This window comes from Netta rufina (assembly GCF_964035555.1).
Source record: "Netta rufina genome assembly, chromosome: 4".
Taxonomy (NCBI): Eukaryota; Metazoa; Chordata; class Aves; order Anseriformes; family Anatidae; genus Netta; species Netta rufina.
Genome location: NC_140127.1, coordinates 18,334,807 through 18,356,138, shown reverse-complemented (window position 1 = coordinate 18,356,138; position 21,332 = coordinate 18,334,807). Strand labels below are relative to the sequence as shown.

The following is a 21,332-nucleotide window of genomic DNA, read 5'->3' as shown; positions in this document are numbered from 1 at the left end:
TTGATATTATAGTAGTGCTTTGTTCTAATGATTATATATAGTTAAAGCTTTCGTTCTCTTATTTTGTTGTTAACTAGTTAGTTAACTCTACAGTTTTAGGCTTGTTCAATGAGGCAGTTGTACCTCACTTCTATTTCTTGCACACATGCTCTGCCTGAAGTGTCAGAAATGTAACTTGCAGTGGGACTTGGGGGGAGGGAGAAGGAATTAATTACCTTATTAATGCATTAATTGTCTAGCTCAGTAGTTAATGTTGCTTCTAGCATCACTTCAGGAATGAAATAATAGCAGACATTTCTATGATATGATATCTGTTCTCTGACTCTGCTCTAACCATTTTCCATTCACTTAAAGCAATGACTTAAAACCAGAATACACTTGACAAAGTGAGACAGTGTACTGTTGGTATGTCTGCAGAACTGGAGACTTACGTATTTGCAGCTGTTCATTACTTTTTTTTTGTGTGTGTGTTAAAGCATTCATAAGGCTTCTTTTTCTGACCTTGGCATTTTTCATTGATGATCTTCCAGTGGATCAAGGCATTTCTACAAGTTTTATGGTTTACTGGTTACAACAATGTCTTTACTGCTAAGAAAAAACTAACTTATTGCACAAAATATGTTTTGTTACTTCTTAACTTGCTAACTACATGTCGGAATGTACTTGTATCCTTCCTGCAATGCCTTAATGTGATTATGAGAAAACCAGTTACCTTTCATGAGGTGTAATTTTGAACTAGATGTGCAACTTCCTCTAAAATGCTTTTGGTTAGTACTCTTTCATTTATTTCTCTTTGGCCTCCCCGTGGAAAGTGACCCACCTCTAGCACCTATGCACTATCTTACAGTGCAGTGTATATACACAGTGAGTATTTAAATCTGTAATACCCCTTCTTGACTGAGGGTTAAAGATAAAGTACAGTATAGTGATCCTTTTTTTACAAAACAAATACCTGTTTTGGCAGTTCCAAAGGTCAAGCATACAAATTCTCATTGGGGACCTTTATCCTGGTGTTGAGTGACTGTGAAAGGGACATGTGGTGTACTATGGATAGCAGGGGACACTTATGCTTGTGGCAGAGCAATGTTGTCAGGAAAGCTGGGACAGTTTTTGGATATACCATAACATATTATCAGGTAAGAACAGTATGATTTAGGTCATATCTTTCCAGTATGCATTACAACCAGTTGTTAAAGAAGGCTAGAGAAGCCATGAAAACCAAAGCAGCTTCATCCAAAAAACATACGTGCTCTATCAGGAAATACAGTATTCTGTTTTCTTACTCTCTTAAGAGGTTAAAAGGTTGCTAGTTTTAGTTTAATAATCTGTGAGAAATGTAACAAAGAGGTGAAATGGCTTCAGTTAGATGGCTTATTGTAAAAGTAATAGTGCTGGTATGGTTGTAACAGCTCACAATAGTGTCTCTTTAAACAGGCTGTTAAAGGTGTCTGCTGGCTTCTCACTGAAATTTTTACAGTGAGATAGGATGTTTTTACTAACAAAATGCTCTAGTTCAAACAAAAGTTTATAGAGGGATACTTTTGGGGGTTTATTTAACACCTCTTTCTTTCATGCCCTGTTGAAACCCAGAGAAAACAGAAGGTAAACATCTGTTTCTTCTCATCCTGTAGATTCCTTGGTAGAATCAGTTACCTTCAAAGTGCTTGAGCTTTCGGTGTCTGGAAAACAAGGGATTAATCTAGGTCACACTCTGCCTGTGCTTTTATAAGAACAGCAGCAACAACAAAAAAACAACCCCACAAGCAAAACAAAAGCTTGAAGATCTTAAAACGTGTTGTGATACTATATGAAAATGTGTAAATTTTCTTTAAAAAATGGGAGGATTACACCTGAGAGCTGATGAATGTTGTTACGAATGTCACATACTTAGGTCTTCAGTGACTGTTTTCATCTAGTTTGCTATTGGTAGTCTTCAGTGTGGTAGTGGCATGTCACGCAGTGAGACACTACTGTCCTGTCAAGCAGCTTATTAGACCTTTCTCCTTTGTTTCTCCTCTGATTGGAAGGGCTTTCTTGGTGTGGTGTATTTTTGTCTTTGTTTTTTCTTTCTTTGAAGAAAAGCTTTTGCAGTTTGTAGGAAAAAACTGTGCAAAGAGTTGTTTGGAAACTCAAAAAGACCTTGATGCATTTGTGAACACTGCTCGTGTGGTTGGTCATAGAGCACCATAGAGTAAGATTGGGAAACTTGTCTGAGTTAGAAACAAGTCAGGAAGAATAGTGCTGTTGGGGGCAGTTGTAGCATAGGTCACAAAGTGGTGAGCAAAACATGCAGAAGACAGAGCAAGCCGCTTGTCTCAGCACTTTGAGTGGCTATCTTTGGCTTTATCTTAGTGTTTGCTTTCAATGCAATTTTCCAGCTGTATAACATTAGAAACAATGCTGATAACAATGCTTGAAAATATAGATTTTTTTTTTTGTTGTTGTTGAGTACCTAACTTTGCAGGTGCAAGGTTATTAAATGTGAAATTGATCTCCACTTTAAGAAGAATGTCTATTTATATATATATATATACACATATATAGTGTATGTATATATATAAATAATCCAAAGGTCTTATCTTGCTTTAAAAGACAACAAATAAAAATTTTAAAAATATCTGAGAATGTTGTACAGCTCTATATGAGAGTTTATAACAAAGTTAACCTTATTGCAGTGCTGCCACCAATTAAGTTTCATGTATCCATTAAAAATTCTGTGGTAGTCTGGAATTTTGGTATGAAGTAAAACTTCTGTTCTTGAATCAATTCAGCCTTCTTTCAGTGCCTTCTAATTCTGTTCTCTGGGCATTGGAAGTAAATTATGTTAAAAATAATTCAGGAAGTACTTTGATATGTAAGTATCTTAAACATTGGGAAATTCTTTCCTCTTCTGCACGTGGATAAACCAGGCACCTTCTACAGTGAGGCTAAAACCAGGAGGAAGGTTATTTCTTAACTGGTAGACAGTCTAATACTTAAAGGACTCTGGGTATGAAAAAACAGTGTTTAAGTGCCTGTTAACACTGGGCAGAGCAGGGAGGGCATTGCTCAATGTCTTGCACATTGCAGAACTAACATCTCTGACTAGTTCCAACCAGGAATTTCGGTACAGATGAGTTGAAACTGCAATTTCAGTCTCTTGTGTTAAAAGCTTCAGCTCTTGTAAGTAAGTTGGGTTTGTCTATTTTTGTCATTTTTGTCATCCCTCTCTACAACAGAACATCCCAGAAGTTTTCCAGAAAAGCTTTAACAGTTTTGTAAACTTTGTGGAATAAAGCAGTAGCAATAACTTCAGATTTAGTATTTGTTTAATGGTCATAGATAATATCTTACGGGTTTGAAGTTCTAGGATTTGAATAATATAAATTGGTCTTTCTCCTTTATCTCTTGACAAGGAACAAGAAGATCAAGCTTAAAGTCTTTTGCAGATATTAGTACTGTTCATTGGACTACTTGTTGCCTTTCTAGCTGCAATAAAGAGCCTGCTGTAGGCTTTTTTTAGATGTTTTCCATCCATGTGAACAATGAGGACTATCTGAATGACTCAATTGTCTCGTGATCTAGCCCTAGAATACTTGCAAGCTAATAAAGAATGTTCTTATAAACAGCCAGCAAAACTGCTCAAGTGGCATAGCTATTACATGTGAACCACCTATAAAGTTTTGTTACCTCTATATAAATAAGTTTAGAATTAATCTAAACCTATGTGAATTCTTTCATTAAAGGCCTTCTGTGGTATAGACCAAATGGCTTCCATGCTATGAGATCTGTTTCATCTGTTAGCACTTCTAAGCAAGGACCTTTTTTCTAAATTGTAAGTTGGATATGTTTGTTTAATTCCAAAACTTCTGTGAGAAAATTGCTCTCTAGCTTAAGGCAGCCATATTCCAAACTCTTGATGACACAAAGCAAGCAGACGTTCTGATGAGGGCATGTTTGTAGTTCACTTCTGTGGTGTTTGTTCTGATGTTGGGAGGAATGTCTGTAGTTCTCCTCCACGGTATTTATTTTGATGTTTTACAGTAATAATCCATACAACAGAACAGCACAGAGATGCAGTTTTCTCACAGGTGTTTAAATATTGAAATATTAATTATAAATATTTAAATATGGTCAGCCTCTGAATGAATAGAGGGGGCAGCTGAAATGGACATCAACAGATTGTATCAGTTCAGTCCAAGCTGGTGCCTAAAGAACATTTTCCAGTGTTGGGAGATGGAGTTCAAGTCTTTTCTACCATGGAAGTCTGTCATATTGGCTCTAAATTATACACAACAGTATTAGGATTGCCCAAAGCTGATGGTTTTTATTACTGTTGTCTGAACTAATTTTAAAATATCTACATTCTCACTTTTTTTTTTCCTCAGTAATTAAGAGGACAGTAAGTTTTTATTTTGTGAAGAGACTGGAGGGCTTTGACTGACCATCAGGGTCAGTGGCAAACTGCTTTTGTTTTGTTATTCCCAGCTCTGAATAGCTATATGCTATGCTAAACTGTGCCACCTTCTTAGAAGTGCCACCCTAAAACTTAGCTCTTTTGGTAGTATCTCTGTGTCCTTCCCTCTCCAGTTAAATATAGGTATCTATCTCTCTTGGATTATCTCAGTAGTTTTTTTCTTCTTTGACTTTCTGGAGGCCCTTAGATTATAGACATTGTTTTATGTGTTTGCAGTGGACACTGCTAATAACCAGGTGTCATTGCACTGGGGTTCTTTATAGGAGTCTTAATTTTGATGTATCTGATGTAGCCCAAAGCTGACTCTTTTTGTCCTCTTCCTATTTTTTTATTATTATTTGGAAGTCCTCTGAGGCACTGTGCTGTTCGTTCTAGCTTGCTTTAAGTCCTTTCTTCCCCCAAATTCTTTAAGATATTTTTTCAGCAGATAAAGTAGCTGCCAATGTTGCAGTCATTGCCCCTTATTAAGGAAATAAGTTGACATAACATTGGAAGACCATAGAACGGTCCCAGAGATATGAAACTTGTGGATTTTGTATCAAAGATGGCTAGACAGCTTGTAAACTCTGACCTTTATTCGCACACCTGGGGTTACAAAGAATGTGTGAAGCCCACAAAAGAGAAATGCAGCACCTGTGATGAGCTGACTTGCATTTGTTCAGTGAACTTGCTCATTGATAAATCAGTAGTAAATCTTTGGGGATGTATTCATCTAAATTATCCATAGTTGTGGTGCTGCTTTTCAATAGAAGTTGCCTGGGTACTGGTTACTGTTGTTGTGAGGCCATAGGTGAAGAGCAATTGCACAGTGTGAATCAACCATGGTGTTGATCATGGTGTGAATAAATCAATATTTGTAGATCTGTAAGCTGTTGTTCTAAGTAAAACCCATGTTTTTAATCTGTTCCTTGGTGCTGGAGTTTACAAGGCTCATGTATGCCCCTAGCCTATTGCTGAATAGCCAAAGTTCCTAGCAGAGAGGCATTTTTTTAATTTTTTTATTTTTTTCTCTCTGGTAAGTCTGCATAGATCATTAAAGTTTCATATTTTAAGGCATGTTGTCCTAATATTAGTGACATTTTTCACTGCAGGCTAGAAGCAGTTTTGCTTTGAAGCACTGTAGGATTTTGTCTGAGGGAGTCTAACAAATGCTGTTTTGTAAAGGACATCTTACACATGGAAAATAATTTGCAGCTCCATTATGTCAGAAGTTAAAAATGAAATTATTCTTGTGATGTTTTGTTGCCATTCTCTACTCTGAAAGAGGGCAGATGATAAAAATGTCACCACTGTCGCATGAAAGAGACGCAGATTAACCTGATTTCGGTAGCTGTTTGCTTGGAAGTTCACTGCACCATCACCTGCTGTTTGAAACGCTGCTGAATTTATAATGGTTAAAAGCTTCTGTGTCCTAGAAGAAGCCTAAATTATTTAGGATTTTAGTTCCTGCTCTGAGATGGGAAGAGAGTTGCTATTTTCTTCAGGTGAGGATTTGAGCTTAAAATGTCCCGGAGCTGCAAGCTGTGTGGAGCACGGCAGCGTGTTGCTGCCTGCAGGAGGATCAGCTTTTCATGCTGGAGCACTGGCTAGGGCAAGGTGCTCACAGGAAGCTGGGGAGAGCGTGGTAACTTTCTGGAAGCAAAAACTGGGGCACAGATGACACTTTTTCTCTCAAAGGCCTCCTTCTCTCATGGCATGGACAATCACCTCTCAGTTCTTGCTGAATTAAAGCATGCCAGTAAAAACCATCTGCTCAGCACTGCCCGTGCTGTCTTATAACGTGGAGCCAATTGTCTTCTGCCAGGGCATCTTGGGTCTATGTCGTGGTTCCGCTCGAGTGGGCAGCCAAGCTCCACCACAGCCGCTCTCTCACTCCCCCTCCTCAAAGAGGAATGGGGAGAAAATATGTGAAAAGGGCTCAAGGATTGAGATAAGGACGAGAAAATCACGCAATAATTATTGTAACGGGCAAAACAGACTCGGCATAAGGAGATAGTAAGATTTATTGCCTACAACTAACAAGCGAGAGAAGTGAGAAAACAAAGGAAAAAAAAACCAAAAGCACCTTCCCCCCATCCACCCTCTTCCATCTCCTCCCCCCGAGCGGCACGGGGGAATGGGGGTTATGGTCAGTCTACAGCACTTCTTCTCTGCCGCTCCTTCTCGGTCACTCTCGTCCCCTGTGCTGTGGGGTCCCACCCACGGGATGCAGTCCTTGATGAACTGATCCGGCGTGGGCTTCCCACAGGCAGCAGCTCTTTCAGAACTGCTCCAGATATGGGTCCGTACCACGGGGTCCATCCCTCAGGAGAAAACTGCTCCAGCCTGGCTCCCCCACGGGCAGCAGCTCCTGCCAGGTCACCTGCTCCTGCGTGGGCTCCTCTCCACGGGCTACAGGTCCGGCCCAGAATCTGCTCCGGCAGGGGTCTTCCACAGGCGGCAGCCTCCGTCGGTGCAGGGCCACCTGCTCCACCGTGGTCTCCTCCACGGGCTGCAGTGTGGAACCCTGCTCCACTGTGGCACTCCATGGGCTGCAGGGGGACATCCTGCTTCACCATGGTCCTCACCACAGGCCGCAGGGGACTTCTGCTCCGGCGCCTGGAGCACCTCTCCCCCTCCTTCTACACTGACCTTGGTGCAAGGCTGTTCTCTCACTCCCTTGACTCTCCCGGCTGCTGTGTGGCGCAGCGTTTTTTCCCTGTCTTAAATATGCTCTCACAGAGGCGCAAAACAACATCGCTTATTGGCTCGGATCTGGAAAACAATGGGGCCCTTCCCAAACATGGGGCAGCTTCTAGATCTTTCTCACAGAAACCACCCCTATGGCTCCCTGCTACCAAAACCTTGCCACGTAAACCCACTACAGTCTAAAGGTCTAGCCTCTGATTTAGACTTGCCCTGCTCTGACAGCTTTCTTACTGGTTGTTGAATGTGGGAAGAGGAACAGAGGCAGCAGAAACACATCCAGATACCAGAGACTTGGCCTCACAAGGCTGAATTAAAGAGCCTACAGATACTTGTGTCCTTTGCTCCTTTTTTGTCACATTGCTAGCTTCCCCAGGGAGTGGCAGATGTACTAAATCTGCCGGGATTAAAATAGGTCTAGCCCAACCATCCATCTGACCATGTCATCAGGTATTAATGCCTTTAGCAACCCAGAGTGAATTACGTGATTGTAGCGGCACGGAGTCCTTTGTTTTGCCCAGGGAGGGAAGACAGCAGTGAAGTGCTAGTAAATAAAATGTCAGTCCTTTTCTCCTGTCTGTGCTGCGTATCACTTCCTATTTTATTCAGCTATTTTCCAGTGTTATTTTCCATCGCCCTTATCTGATGTCAAGACAGAAAAAGACCTCTCCCCGTATTATGCATGAAATGCAGACAGTGTGTGTTCCTGGCGTGCTGCGCTGGATCCCATGGAGCATATTCCTGGCTCTGTACCCTGCTGGCACCAAGCACAGGCTGGTTGGAGGAGCACAGATACAGGCTTGGAGGTGCTGTTTCCCTGAGCTGAGGAAACAACGTTGACAGATGCACACTCACCTCTGTGCAGGTTTTGGTGGGATAACACAGAGCCCTGCAAATACTGCATTGTAGGAACCTTTTCGAGTTTCAGCCTCTCCTAGGAGCTATTCACATAGGGACGGGCAGTCCTCTTGCCACCTGTCAGAGCTCTCCAAAGGTTGGATGCTAGATGAGCCTGACGTGCCTCTGTTGCCCTTTATTAATGCTGTCAGGTTTTCCTACTGCATAAAGCAGGCTTGTTTTAGGGTTGTGGGAATTAACAGGGTTCCTGGAGCCTAAAAAGTGTTTTCCTCAGCTAAGAAGGGTCTTTTTGTTTGTGTTTTTTGTATTTATTTATTTTTTTTAACAAACAAAAAAGCACTGATGTCTCTGTTTCTTCATGGCCTGTTTCTACTCAAAGCTGGGAAAGAGGAGGCAGTGAAAGTATTATTTGTGTCTCTCTGTAGGAGGCGTTTTAGTCTCTGCTACAAGAGCTTTTATGTCCATGTAGAGCTTTTATTTGCTCATATTTTGTCTTGTGATTCATTCCTTCCTCTGTCTTCGAACTGGTTCATTACATCATACTTGCCCTCTAGAGGTCCTTTGTCTTAGCTCCTGCACCGAGGAAGGAAGTTAGGGTCTCACTGGGGTATTTCGGCCTCTGTGGTTTTACAGGCTGAGGAGGAGTTCTTGGGCATATTTTCCCAGGCGCTGTTACAAGGACTGGGAGAGGTGGGGTTTGGATTTTTTTGGTGGATTTTTTTTTTCTTGTTGAATCTGGTTATACTGTTTCTGTGAAGAAAGCATTGAATCCAGATGGGGAGAGAATATTTGCTTCATGGAGCAGTCTCTCACCAGGGGAGCTGCGGTGGGTAGGAGGAGAGCAGAAGGGAGTTCCTCCAGGTGCCCTGGGAGAAGATAACCTGGTGGGGCCGGGTGTTGGCTGCTGGTGGAAGGCTGGCTGTAGGCCAAGCCAAAATCTCGAGATCCTTCAAGGGAGGATTTGGCAACAGCGATCTGATATTTGCAGAGGAGGGCTGATGAACTGTGGTGAATACACAAGGCGGCTGTGATGTGCTGTAAGGAGCCTCCTGGCTCACTGCTGAGCACCATTTCCAACGTTGGAGCCGATAATCTTCCAGCATCAGCTCCTTTGGTGGTGCTGCTGGATTAGGAAAGAGTCTAGAGTTTCTGGCCATGGCAAAGATAGATGAACACACGTTGTTAGTGCCAAAGCTCTTCAGACTCAAGGAATCCGTGAAGATTTTACAGCAGTAATGTCATGCGTGCCCTGCTGTTTGCAGAGGCTGCCCTGGGAACTGAACAAAAAAGCTAATTTACTGTCTTTGTACTTATTTTGAATAGTTCAGTGCAGACTGAAGATGTGTCATAGTACTTCAAAGCTGGTGGTGCATTACCATGCCTGGAAATAAATATTTTGGTACACGGTCATAAAACATTCAGCAGCACTCTCCTGCAGCGTGCTGTGGAGGTTGGTTTAACAGGTCTGACTGTCTTTGCAGGGCTGCAGCTCTTCTGGTGTGCTTACAGCGAGCTGCTCTGCTGCCACTGCCCTGGCTTGGGCGATGTCAGAGATACCTGAAGACCAGAATAAAACAGCAAAATGCTATTTTTAGTTCTAGCCGGTGCGGTAAATACACACCGGATAATTTAAAATGTTCTGCATCTTGAGCAAGTAAGACATGTTATTAAAATGTAATAGGGCTGTGTTAAGGAGAGGACAGGTAAGGTACCACTGGGACGAGACCTGTCAGCGTGATAATACTTGCTTTGTGTGATACGTGCTTCAAAACAAGTTGGTGTAATGCCTTCTGGAACTAGAAGGGCTATCAGAAGACTGGGTGCTAGAGCACATCAGCTGTGGTCTTGTGAAATGGTGGAAGTGGGGCATCAGTGAGAAAGGAGCTGATTTTGTCTTTTAAAACAAATGAAGGGAAAAAAACTAAGACAAATGTATAAAGGCTGTGGAGGGCAGTTCTTCAGCAGAGCCTGCAAGGAACCTGAAGAGGAGGTATGAGCTGCTGCTGCTTTGTATCCTGGATTGGGTCAGATGGACCCTGCTCCTGTGGCTGCCAAACAAGGCAGAAATACATGTATTTCTCATCTTTACACACAGGAAAGTGGACAGTGCAATTCTGTGGTGCCTTAACAGCATATATTTATAAGTCACAGTTGTAGGTGAAAAAGGTCATGTTTTCTAATCTGTGTAAAACAGGGATTCCTTTCCTCTATTTCTAGTTTGGTTGGTTTGTTTGTTTGCTAGTGGGACCAAGCTGTATGCAAAACTTTGAGCTCAATAAATGGGAGGGGGGTATAATTTTTGAGGGCTAGTTAAATATGGAGACCACACTTATTTTTAACGAATTCCTGTAATGCTGCTTGTTTGCTACAAAGACTGGGTGCATTCAAACTCCAGCTGGCAGCAATCTGTTTCGATACAAAATTGATGCCTGCTTGCTTGCTCCTCTCCCGATAAATTGAAGCATCTGCAGTGCTGAGCTGCCAAGCTAAATAGTATTTTTGTTAAGCAGATCTCAAATACGGGATTGTTCTCACAGAATGGGTGTTTGTTGGTTTGTTAAGGCTTGAAATGTTGACATAATATTTAATGCCAAAAGAAACTCTGGTAGAAAATGCTTGCTGATAAAATCTGTTTTGATACATTCCTGTCAATTGCAAGAAATTGTCTGAAAAACGCAGCCTGAAGTGATCCTTGCTAAGGAGAAAAGAGCTGACAAATGCCTCTGGGAATATTCAAGTAATCTCCCTGCTAGTCTCTAAAGAACAATTACATGGTCTGTGACACTGGATGATATATTCAGCTGGGGAGACCACCCACTTCCTCCTCCTCCTCCTCTTTCTCCTCCTCCTCCCTTTTCTCCTGCTGTAGCTCCCAGTCCCACAGAGTCCCATCGCAGATTAAGCGTGAACACTGTGATGTAATTCAGAGGCTGAGGGTTTTTCAAATCACTAAGTCGATTTTAGTCTGAGGACAAGCTTTGTTTCTGCAACATCTGGCGGGGAGAAGCTGCCAGCAGCACTTACGCTGTGGATATCTGCTTTTTGTGATTGTGCTCATCTGTGCATAAGGAATAAGGGCAAAGGAATGGAGATCTGATTATTTCTTCAAGGTTGTTTTCTTTAGCAAGAATCGCTTGACTTCTGCCAGCGGTGATTTAAAACCATAGTATGTTACACTACATGGAGGCTGTTTCTTCCTTGCTTATCTTCTAATTGCACTGAAGACATGTTATGGTCCCCGAAATTTTCCTTATCCAACATGCGTGTACGACTGACAGCGAAGGGGTTGCTCCGAAACATTCGTCTACCTTCTGGCTATAAGAAAAGCACGGTTATATTTCATACAGGTTTGTATTTTTAACGTGACAGAGCATGCCTTGGGTGATATCTTGTTTACTTCAGCAGCAGTGTATTTTTAGCAAATAAAAACAGTCCTGGGCATAGAAGTTTTAGAATTACATATAGAAGTCTGACTTACAAGCATAGTTTTATAGTCTGTGTAACTGGACAGCCTGAGCTTTCTGCATGTCCGTGCATCTGTGCAGAGCCGTTTGTTGGTAAGATGGGTATTCTGTTTATGAAATGCAAATCAGATTTTTTTTCCTCCTACAGGTCCAAAAATAGAATCAGGAAGTCTGTGCCATTAAATATGTATCTAACCATTTCAATGATTATCTGCTGGGAGCTCTGTCTTTTCTATATCGTGAATGGGAGGTGTGGTGGGAGGTGGGAAATGAGTACGGGCTGTCACGATGTGGCTCTCTGTCTGTCTGAGAAATAGTTGAATACTTGAATGTAGAAATCTGTTGTCAGACTTCTCACATTAAACATCTTATCTGCAAGTATGACAAGCAAACTTTTTTGCTGACTTGTATTGATAGAAACCTAAAAAGTCTGAAGTTTTCTTTCAGGTGTTTTAGAGACAATCAAAAAAAAAAAAAAAAAAAAAGCTGCATATGACCTGATTTTCGTTTTAAGTGACGTATAAAGCATATGCATGGATTGGGAACATAATTACAGATGCTGACCTTTGTTCCAGGGAATACATGCTGTTTTGATGGAGGGTGGTGATTTTTATTTTTCTTTTTTTGCTAAGGTGGATGATATTGGAAAAAATGATGGCAGTCTACAGATTACATAAGTCTTTACTGTACTATTTGTCGTTTTCTTGCGTTTTTCTTAAAGAGGAGCAAGCAGCTACATAAACTAGTTCGGCACAAGCTCTTCTTCTCAGGCACTTCCTTCCTTTCTTGAACACCCCCATTTCTGGCTAGTACTTCTTCAGAGTTCAGCTCCAAGTGAAGTTTTGGAGTCACCTTTCCTTCCTGTCCTGGCATTTCGCACAGCAACCTAAACCATTTGCCCTGTCATTACTTATCCCTGCTAAAGTAAATTCAGTTTGAGTTCCTCCTGGATGATAAATTAAATTATGAGTATAATATAGGTTGATTATCCAAATATAATATAGGCTTCTGTTTGCAGCTTGCTTGCATGGCTTTTAAGCTGCAATTAGAATACCTTGATGCTAAAACTTCTTACATGAGGGAGTCTTTGTGCATACTTACGTCACTGATGTTGCTAAGAATATGAAATTTTCAGGTAGCACATATGCCAGGAATAGAAATACTAAAAGAGAAATGGGGAAATAATGTTCAATGTTCTGTACGTTCATTAACTACTACTGAAGTTTGGTATCATTCTAAAAAAAAAAAAAAAGTATTGAGGCAGGTATTAAGGTAACTTTATAGTGGCAAGAATCCATTTGTTTTTTCTTTCATTTGAGTGGATGTGAAAGTAAGAACTGCCTGCAGGATGCCTCTGTTAGATGCAGCATGCAAACTAGATTGATAGCCATGTTCCAGTTAAGCAGCACTTTCTTAATTAAGAAGTGCTGAACAGACCTTCTGCTTGTTCTCTCTAGCTTTTGCATAATACACACTAAAGGTATAGAACTGGAAGTTCAGAGAAATTTTCACCTGGTCTCCCCTTCTGCTTTACTGTCCCTGTGTCTTGCAGAAAGCTGCCCAGTGGTTAGCTTAGTGCTGAATATACTGAAAAAAAGTAGGGCATCTGAAAACCAGGTCATATTCCGTAGTGGAAACTGCAAGTACGTATAAATAAGCTGTGTTTTTAAAAACATTGAATGCATTGAAGCTTGCTTGTGATTATTTCTGGTTCATAAAAGTCAACAACATAAGAGTTGATCAGTTAATGACAATGTATATCACAAGTCTGAAAGGCTGATGCCAGGAGGAGCCATATTTGCTTTCTGCAACATAGGTTTGGGTATCTTTGCTTGTAGTGGTTTAATTGGATTAAAATGACATGTTGCTTCTTTCTAAGGTCATGTAAGTGATGAGAAATAGAATATATAGGGACTGTGTGAACAAATAAGGCGGAGTAATTGAAAAAGGGAACTTCAGGGTTCATGCATAAATGTGAATATGTATGGAAAAAGGTGTTATGTAAGCATCATTCAATTACAGTTTCGGTGTAGATTGCACTCCTAATGAGCATTATCATGGATTTAATCCACTGCTTCCTTTCATAGTAGCATAGACTGCCTTGATGACTGTCTTGAGATAGTTGTGACAATTGCTCAAATGTGGGGTTTTAAAGTAGACTAGAGCACTGGTCAAGTTGAATTCTCCTATACTGTGGCTGACTGTAGAGGAATAGATTCGTGGATTTAGGATGTAAAACACTATTGAGAGGAAAAGGATGGATCTTGTGAGTCTCCCTTCTGATTTGAGGATGTTTTGCAACAGCTTGCCACAGTTTCTTCATGGTATGTGGTTATGGCTGGAAATACAGTTTACACTGGTGTTGTTAGTCTAAATTAGTCATTGCATGTATTGTGGAACAGATCTTTGCAATGAAGAATGTTTGCACTGCTTACATCTTGTCCATATGGAGTTGTCAGAGTGACTGGAGAAGTTCAAATATCTTGTAAGCATTGCAATCAAATAAAATCAGATTATTTTTTAGGAATGGAATAAATCTGGATGAAACTTGCTGTAAAATTTGGTGTATATCAAGATTCTCCAGCTTGCTGCCTTGCTGTATCTAACTTCCATCATTGTGTGCTCTGCATTGCTTCGGGGTATTTATATCCAGGGGTCTCTTCTCCCTTTAAATACAGGCAGACATCAAAAAGTGTCACTTCCTCAGCTACTGGAAGTATAGCATGCCTGCATTGTTACCTATGTATGGGTTTTATAAACAACTGCAACAAAAAATTCAACACAACTGCATAAATATGAGCTAAATATGAGCTAATTTTTCAGTGATGAAATACAAAATTTGCTTCCTTTATTAAACCATTAAGGATTTTTTATACCAAAGAGTGACTAAAGTGCTTTTTATGCTTTTCATGCATCAGTGGTGTGACAGAGTAAATCATCTCTGCATGATTCTGTAAAAACTGCCAGAGAAGGACATTCCTACACGAATGATTTAAAATATTCATTTTGAGTTATGTACATTTCCTTTTGCATAAAGATACAATTCTGCACAAGGAACCAGTTTTGCAAATGGAGATCAAAGCTCTCATGCCTTTTGTTCCCAGAGTTTTTCCATAGATTGTATAATGAGCTGTACTGTTGCTTTTGTGGTAAATTTTTGTCTCAATGTTTTTGCCAAGCCCTTGATGGCGCTAGGTTTCTTCTTCCCTTAAGCAAGCTGTACTTAGTATTCTTACCCCTCTGGTGGCTTTCATTGCTTACTAAACCTTGTTACTCTCTTATTACTTTGGGAATAAGAAGCGTCTCTAAAGACACCTGATGTCATTACAGCAATGTCAGTTTAAAAAATTTCCTTTTCCCCTTGCTAGCAACGAACAAACATCACAGACCTATTTATTTGAGCAGGTAACATCCATTTCCAGTACAATTTCTTCCCTACATCCTGCTTCAGATAACACTGACAACTGTATGAAATTGTGTGTTGCAAAGCAGTGCTTTTAAAGGAAATGAACAAAATCTTAATGATTTTGAAAGCCTCGGGTGTCATGAGTTGCTTAGCTGTTCATATACCATGCTGTTTTTCCTAAGGGTAGCTAAAGTAATGATTATTGTCCAACGTCACAGCTTCCTATGGAACTATAGGAAAACACCCAACACACTCAACCTTACTAAGTGTTTTAAATCTGAAAGTCTACTAGAGATATTTGATACAGGATGAGTAAGTTAAATGTTTGTGTTACCTACCAAGGAAAAATATAGTTCAGAAGTAAAAACGGCTTGTCTGTTCTGAGCAAAAGAAGTTGAATAGCTGGAAACCATTAATCATGGGGAGTTTAGATTTAATCATGTTCCTCTTGAAGTCTGTGAGACTCTTAGCTCCTGACTTCATCCTTTCAGGACTGGGTACAAAATGAGCTGCCTGGCGTGCTTGATTTCAATCTTAATAGGTCATGGCTTCAGTAAGTATGTAAATGATAGCTAAATGGAGGTTCTTTTTCAAGTAGTGGAGCTCTTTTTGTTTGTTTGTAACACTTTGTCTACGCAAGTTTCCTATATCCTATGTTTGTGACAGGTATAAAATGAAGATAACACTAGTTCTGCAATGAACCCTTGATAGCAAAAAAAAAAAAAAAAAAAAAAAAAAACACAAAACAACAACAACAACAAAACAACTAACCACCCTACCAACAAAAAACAAACCAGAGTCAAAGCAGTAATTTATATGTGATGACAACACTTAAACTGCGTATGTATTTTAATAAAGCATGAAAGTGGATGCAAATGAAGAGCTATGCTCAGAAAAACTTGGGAGGATGCAGAGTACTGTGAAAAGCAGATGCATTCTGGCCCTACACTATAGTGAGTGATGTTGGGTTTTATTATTCCTTCACTTACACAGATTAATTACCTGTGAAGAATGCCTCATGTATTTGTCAACGTGAAATAAGTAGAGTTAATGTTTCAAGCTCAACTTCACAGAAGAACAGTTAATTGGAAAGTAAACACAAAAGACCTAGCAAATTATCTGTGCTAATATTACTGCATATGCTAAATTTATTCCCACTTGATATGTCTAATAGGTGAAAGTGGTCTGGCTGTAACTTCTATTGCTGTGAAGTGGGTTGGGGTTTGGAAGCGACAGGCAGCTACAATTACACTAAAAAAAAAAAAAAAAAAAAAACAACCAGCACTTTAATAGCTTTTAAATTTCTTTGGGGGTTTTCAAGTGCAATAAAACTAGACTTAACCTTTTAGACTCTGCCTCTACTAGTTTGTGCAGATTATGCAAATGAATCTGTTACTATAGTAGAAATGGCTTATAGCATTGAGACAGCTAAAGCCTTTCTGCCTTACTACAGTTCATTTAATTTGAGCAATGGCATTTTGAGGAAAATGATACCATGAAACTTCTGTGCTAGAATGCAGTGTTTTGAGTATTGTAACCAGTTGGTTCATTGTTTTTGTAGTGCTCTTCTTCCTTTGTAGCCACGGAAAACTCATATAGAAAGGGATGGTGGAATCTTAAAATCACATTTGATCAATTGATGATAAGTACTGTGGAGGCAGTACTGAATAAATTGAGACCACTCTCATTGTAATTCACAGCAAGAGATGTTAATTTTTGCTTATAGATTGGTTGTTAGTTTAGTGTCACATAATGAAGTTTTTCTCCAAGGTTTTATTGTTTTAAAAAATAAATCTCATCACTGAGTGTCACTGTACATATGAAAGAACGAGGTCCATAGTTGTTAGATTTGATGCTGCTGAGGAAGGTGGTGGAGTTCGAACAGCTCTTGATGGTTTCAATAACTATTGTACCCAAATTAACTTGTTTGGAAAGCCATTCTGAAGAAAACATTCTCTTGTGGCTTGCCTTCCCTTAGAACAAAATTTGGTGAAGGCTGTATCAGTCGAGCTGCTTAACTTGCAGCTGAGTTCACCTGTATCTCTATTTGCTCACCTCTTGATATTTCTTCTGTTTATAGTTCAATAGAGTTGTGTTGAAGTCAAAAGATTTAATTCAATCAAATCTTGTTTTTAAGAGGTTTGTTACAGCAATTGTTTTTATCATAATAATACAGTAAACCAGCGCTGCAGAATTCTTACTTGGTGATTTAGATTGTACTTAGTGGGGTCACCAGCATCTTTCCAAAGGTCTCCACAAATTGTGCTCTCCCCCATTACTCTTTCCTATTTTTATTCTGCCTTGAAAAGAAACTAGCATTTGATCTTCTGAAAATCAACCGTGTCAGGAGTATAACTTATGGCTTTAAATACTCCTTAAAAAAAATACACATAAATCCTGTTTGATTTAACTGCCAACATTCTCAAACGTAGAAATAACCTACCTCAAATAACCTGGCTTGTATCTGGCTGAGATCATTCTTCGCAGCTGCTATTTATGAACCTTCCATTGGTGTTGTCTTAACTGATGTCTAGTAGTTGTGGCAAGGGAGCTAATAAACCTATGTTCAGGTCTTGGTTAATTTGCTTTTGCTACTTCTTCGCATGGTGATATGCTACTTACATTTATAGGAAGTAAAGTTTTTTCTCAAGATGCTTGTATGAACATTTTGTATGCGATGTTATGGAAATACTTATGTTTAGGCAGGAAACAGGACAGCTGGGGACATCTGTGAGGGAATTCTTTAACTGAAAGCTCACCATTTTCTTAAAGAGAGCTTGAAATCCTTCAGTAGAAAAGTCTGGAAAGTATTACAAATAATATTTATTAATGAGTTGACAGGCTCTAAGATATTTCAATGGCCTTCATTTTTGTCTGCTTGTGAATGTTGCTAATATCAGAAACACTTAAATTATTAAAAATGGAATGTTTATACTTATTGCAAAAATAGATTGTGCTGTATTTTTTTCAAATATTAACTAGTAAAACAGGAATATAAGAAATGCTTCCAGTAGGAGAATAAGAGGACTGAACTTAAAATGCCAGTTTCAAATTATTCTGCTCCAAATAAAACAGCAGGCTTGAAGACTTTGCTTTTTGTTAGCTGTAAACACGTGCTACTTGTGTAACCAGTATAAAATCAAGGCTTAATTCTTTCTGCAAATAGTACTGCACAAAACACCTCCTGCTCTACCAACTTATCAAACTAAGAAGTTTTGTCACTTTCGGAGGGGGAAAAAAGAAGTCCTTTGTCCTGAGAAGGACATCTTGGCTATGAGGTAGGTCAAGGAAGTTGAGATGCCTATGGCAAGTGCAGTGAATGTTCTTGTTGCATTTGTTAGTGGCATAAGTAGGGATGTTTGTAGTCAGGGGTCTTACGTAGGGGTTTTAATCTTTGCAGTGTGTTGCAGGTATTCCCTGGAGAACGCCACTGTTATCGGCGGTATTGGCTCCTTAAGAAAGTTTCTGTTGTGTTTCCCCTGTCCCCACCCAGGTATGCAAAATGGAAGTTTGCTGCCTTCGCAGTGGTTTGTTAGCTCAAGGAGAAGAGACCTGTGGGAACACCAGCTGTGGAGAAAGATGCATGACTATTTCCAACCCCACTCTATAGGAATTACTATATGGGCCTGCAGCAGGCAGGGCAAACACCTCATGATGAGAGCACTGGTGCCTGCCAGGCAGCCTTTGCCACAGTGGTCTTCAGTTGTGCGGCCTGGTTAGAAGCCATGAGGACGAAAAGCCTTTTGACTCCCAGGCCTGTGCAGCCAGGAGTGAGAGGGCCGCATGCCTCTGGAAGGGTGGGGACTGATGTCTTGCGGCTAACAAAAGCTCTGGGCGCTGCCCTGTTCTGGTTTGTTTCCCCTTGGCAGGACTTTGCATGAGCTCTACTTGCTTGCCTTCGGGCCCAATTCAGCGGGCCGAGACAATGGTGTGCAATGTTCTAGGCATGTCCCTGGGGAGCAATGTTTGCTGCTTAATAACAGGAAAACTGTTTATCATAACAGGAAATACAGAAATAGTTCCTTAACTGTGACATGGTGACTGCTTCTAATTGTATGATAAGTGCATTTTCTGTGTGTCTTCGGAGAAGAGGACTCTGAGCAGCATGTTAGAGCTGGGCTGTGGAGCCTGGCATGCTGTATTGTGCCTTGCGCTTTCACTGGGGCACAGAAGATTGAATTCACATGGATGATTTTATCTGGAGTGGTTCTTTTGAGATGCTGCTTTATTCTGTTGACTAGCAGATTGAGTTTTATCAATAGGGTAGCTTTAAAGTACTTTTTCGAGGTTAATTTTACCCGTGTTTAGCTATGCTGGTATTCATTAAGGCATGCTATGATGCTGCTGCCGCCTCCTAAAAGACAGTCTTCTAAAGTTGTGAGCTTCTGTCTGATTTTGATGGCTGCTTAAATTTTCCTTCTTTCTGCAGAGCTGTCACTTCATGTTAATCGTGTTGATAAGTGTAACGATATAGATACTGACCAAGTATAACGTACCTTCCCTTACATGGTCTTTTAGACTTACCAGGGCAGTCCTCTGTAATATGATAAATGTATGTCTCTATTCTGTTGTTAATCTGTACTATCATTTTCATCTACTTTTTGCCCAGTAACTACTCATGTGGGTTTTCTTGAGTTATGGGAAAAGCCTAATTTAGCACTGAACCTGAGCTCATCAAATGAAGTCAATGAAGCTGGGGAGGAGCAGTGTGCTGGGCTGCCGGTTCTGGGCTGTGATTAAAACCAACCCAGATACTGCTTGAAACAAGGTCATTAGGTGATGCTGTAGGGAACAATGTTAAAAATGCTAGCATAGCATTTTCTATCTGGCTCCTAAGAGCTCAAAGATTGATTCTAGAAGGGATTTGTGAAGTCAAACAGCTACTGTAACCTTTATTTTTCTCAATTCATTTTTAGCCTAGGAGCTTGATCATGCTTATATCAGCACTGATTTATTTATTTATGGGCAGAACTCATGTTCTAGCTTGATCTCTGAGTTGTTTTATACTTTTTTTTTTTTTATTTATTTATACTGAAACATTAGTGACTTCTCTAAAAGATGAATCTGCACGTTCCAGAGTGAGAATCTGGATGCTAACTATTTATTTTACAATTTGAAGCTGTGAACTGTGCTCATCTATTTTATAAGAAATATATTAAAATTGAACTCTATGGTCATCTTTTGGTAGGTAAAATATGACTACAGACCGCGCAGCAGTCACTGTAGTGCTTTCTGTGTGATCAGAACTGCTATCACTTAGCTTTTTAAAGAACAACATCAGTGAATTTGAGTGTAATCTTGGATGTGTTTGTCTTTAAATGAATGTAGAGTTTCACAAACATAGGAAGCTATTGCTGGATATATTCAGAAGCAATCTTGGCACAAAGACAAGAATACAAAATATAACTAACACTCTGGGGGCTCTTTAAATCCCCATTGCCTGCCCTACTTTTTCTTCCATAATATCCTTTAGGCAGTGTTTCAGTGCTGTGCTCAAATCCAGTGGCATTTGTTACAGTCATATAACATCAGTTCATACTAGTGTGATTGAATAAATAGCTTCTGAGTTCAAACAACAACAAAAGTCCTTTCTCTCCATCCCAGATAACTGCAGATACTGTACAAGAAATGATGTTGCATATTAATGTGTGTGTCTTGTGGTGAAAATGTATTTTACAGGTCTCTTCTATACAGTCCTTTTCAAGGAAACATTATCTTTCCCTGCAAGTTACTGAGCCTAATGGGGATTGTGAAAGACTTCAAGCAGTTCAGAAAAACTAGTGAGAAGTAGCAAATTCTTGGATCAAACATTAAGCTGAGCTGATAAATGTTCTGGTGGTTAACTAATCATATGCTGCTGTGAAGGAAGAATTGCAACTTCAGTTGTGCCTGCCACTGATTCAAGTTTGGCGATTCATTTTAGGTTCCAAATTCATTGCAGGGTTTTTTGTTTTGTTTGCATTTATGGCAACGAAGTAGAGTTCTAGAGTATGTAAGCAGAAAGTGCCTTTCATACTTAAGGACTTAATTCTAAAAGCCGTGAGACCTGAGTTTGGGATTTCAATGAAGTTCTTCCTACAACTGGTTGAAATGACCCTAGGTTTTAAAAACTAAGTTTGACAGATTTAGAATAAATTTGATGTCAAAAATTGAGCCTGTTAGTTTATTACTTACAAATCCAAGTAAGAGAGTGTCTCTCCCAGTTATTTGATGTGTTTATCCTGAGCATGCTTACAATGCTTGATAGCCCTTTGGGATGGAAGCATTTTAAAAATTATTTGAAAAAAAATAATAATAATTAAGCTGTCTACATGTCTGGCTTCTCAGCACATAGCAGACTACTGTATGTATGTGAGAACAGAAGAAAAATCTTCCCCTGATAGTCTGTTAGTCTGTTGCATGAAGAAACGTGATGTGAAGGCAATTATAGGCAGAGATCTAATCTATGTGAGGTCAGATCAGG

General features: G+C 39.9%; 1 protein-coding gene across 3 annotated transcripts in view; it reads left to right on the top strand.

The window, feature by feature from the left end:
- Positions 1-21,332, top strand: part of MTUS1 (microtubule associated scaffold protein 1) — a 121,089-nt gene that overhangs the window by 59,451 nt on the left and 40,306 nt on the right. Inside the window, exon 1 of one of the 3 annotated variants that reach the window (XM_084286261.1) lies at positions 10,909-11,346. The exons of the other annotated variants lie outside the window; for them this stretch is intronic. Coding sequence (XP_084142387.1) covers positions 11,226-11,346 — 121 coding nt within the window. The 5' untranslated portion in view covers positions 10,909-11,225. Of the gene's footprint in view, positions 1-10,908; positions 11,347-21,332 lie in introns of those variants that run through there. 3 annotated transcript variants of the gene reach the window in all.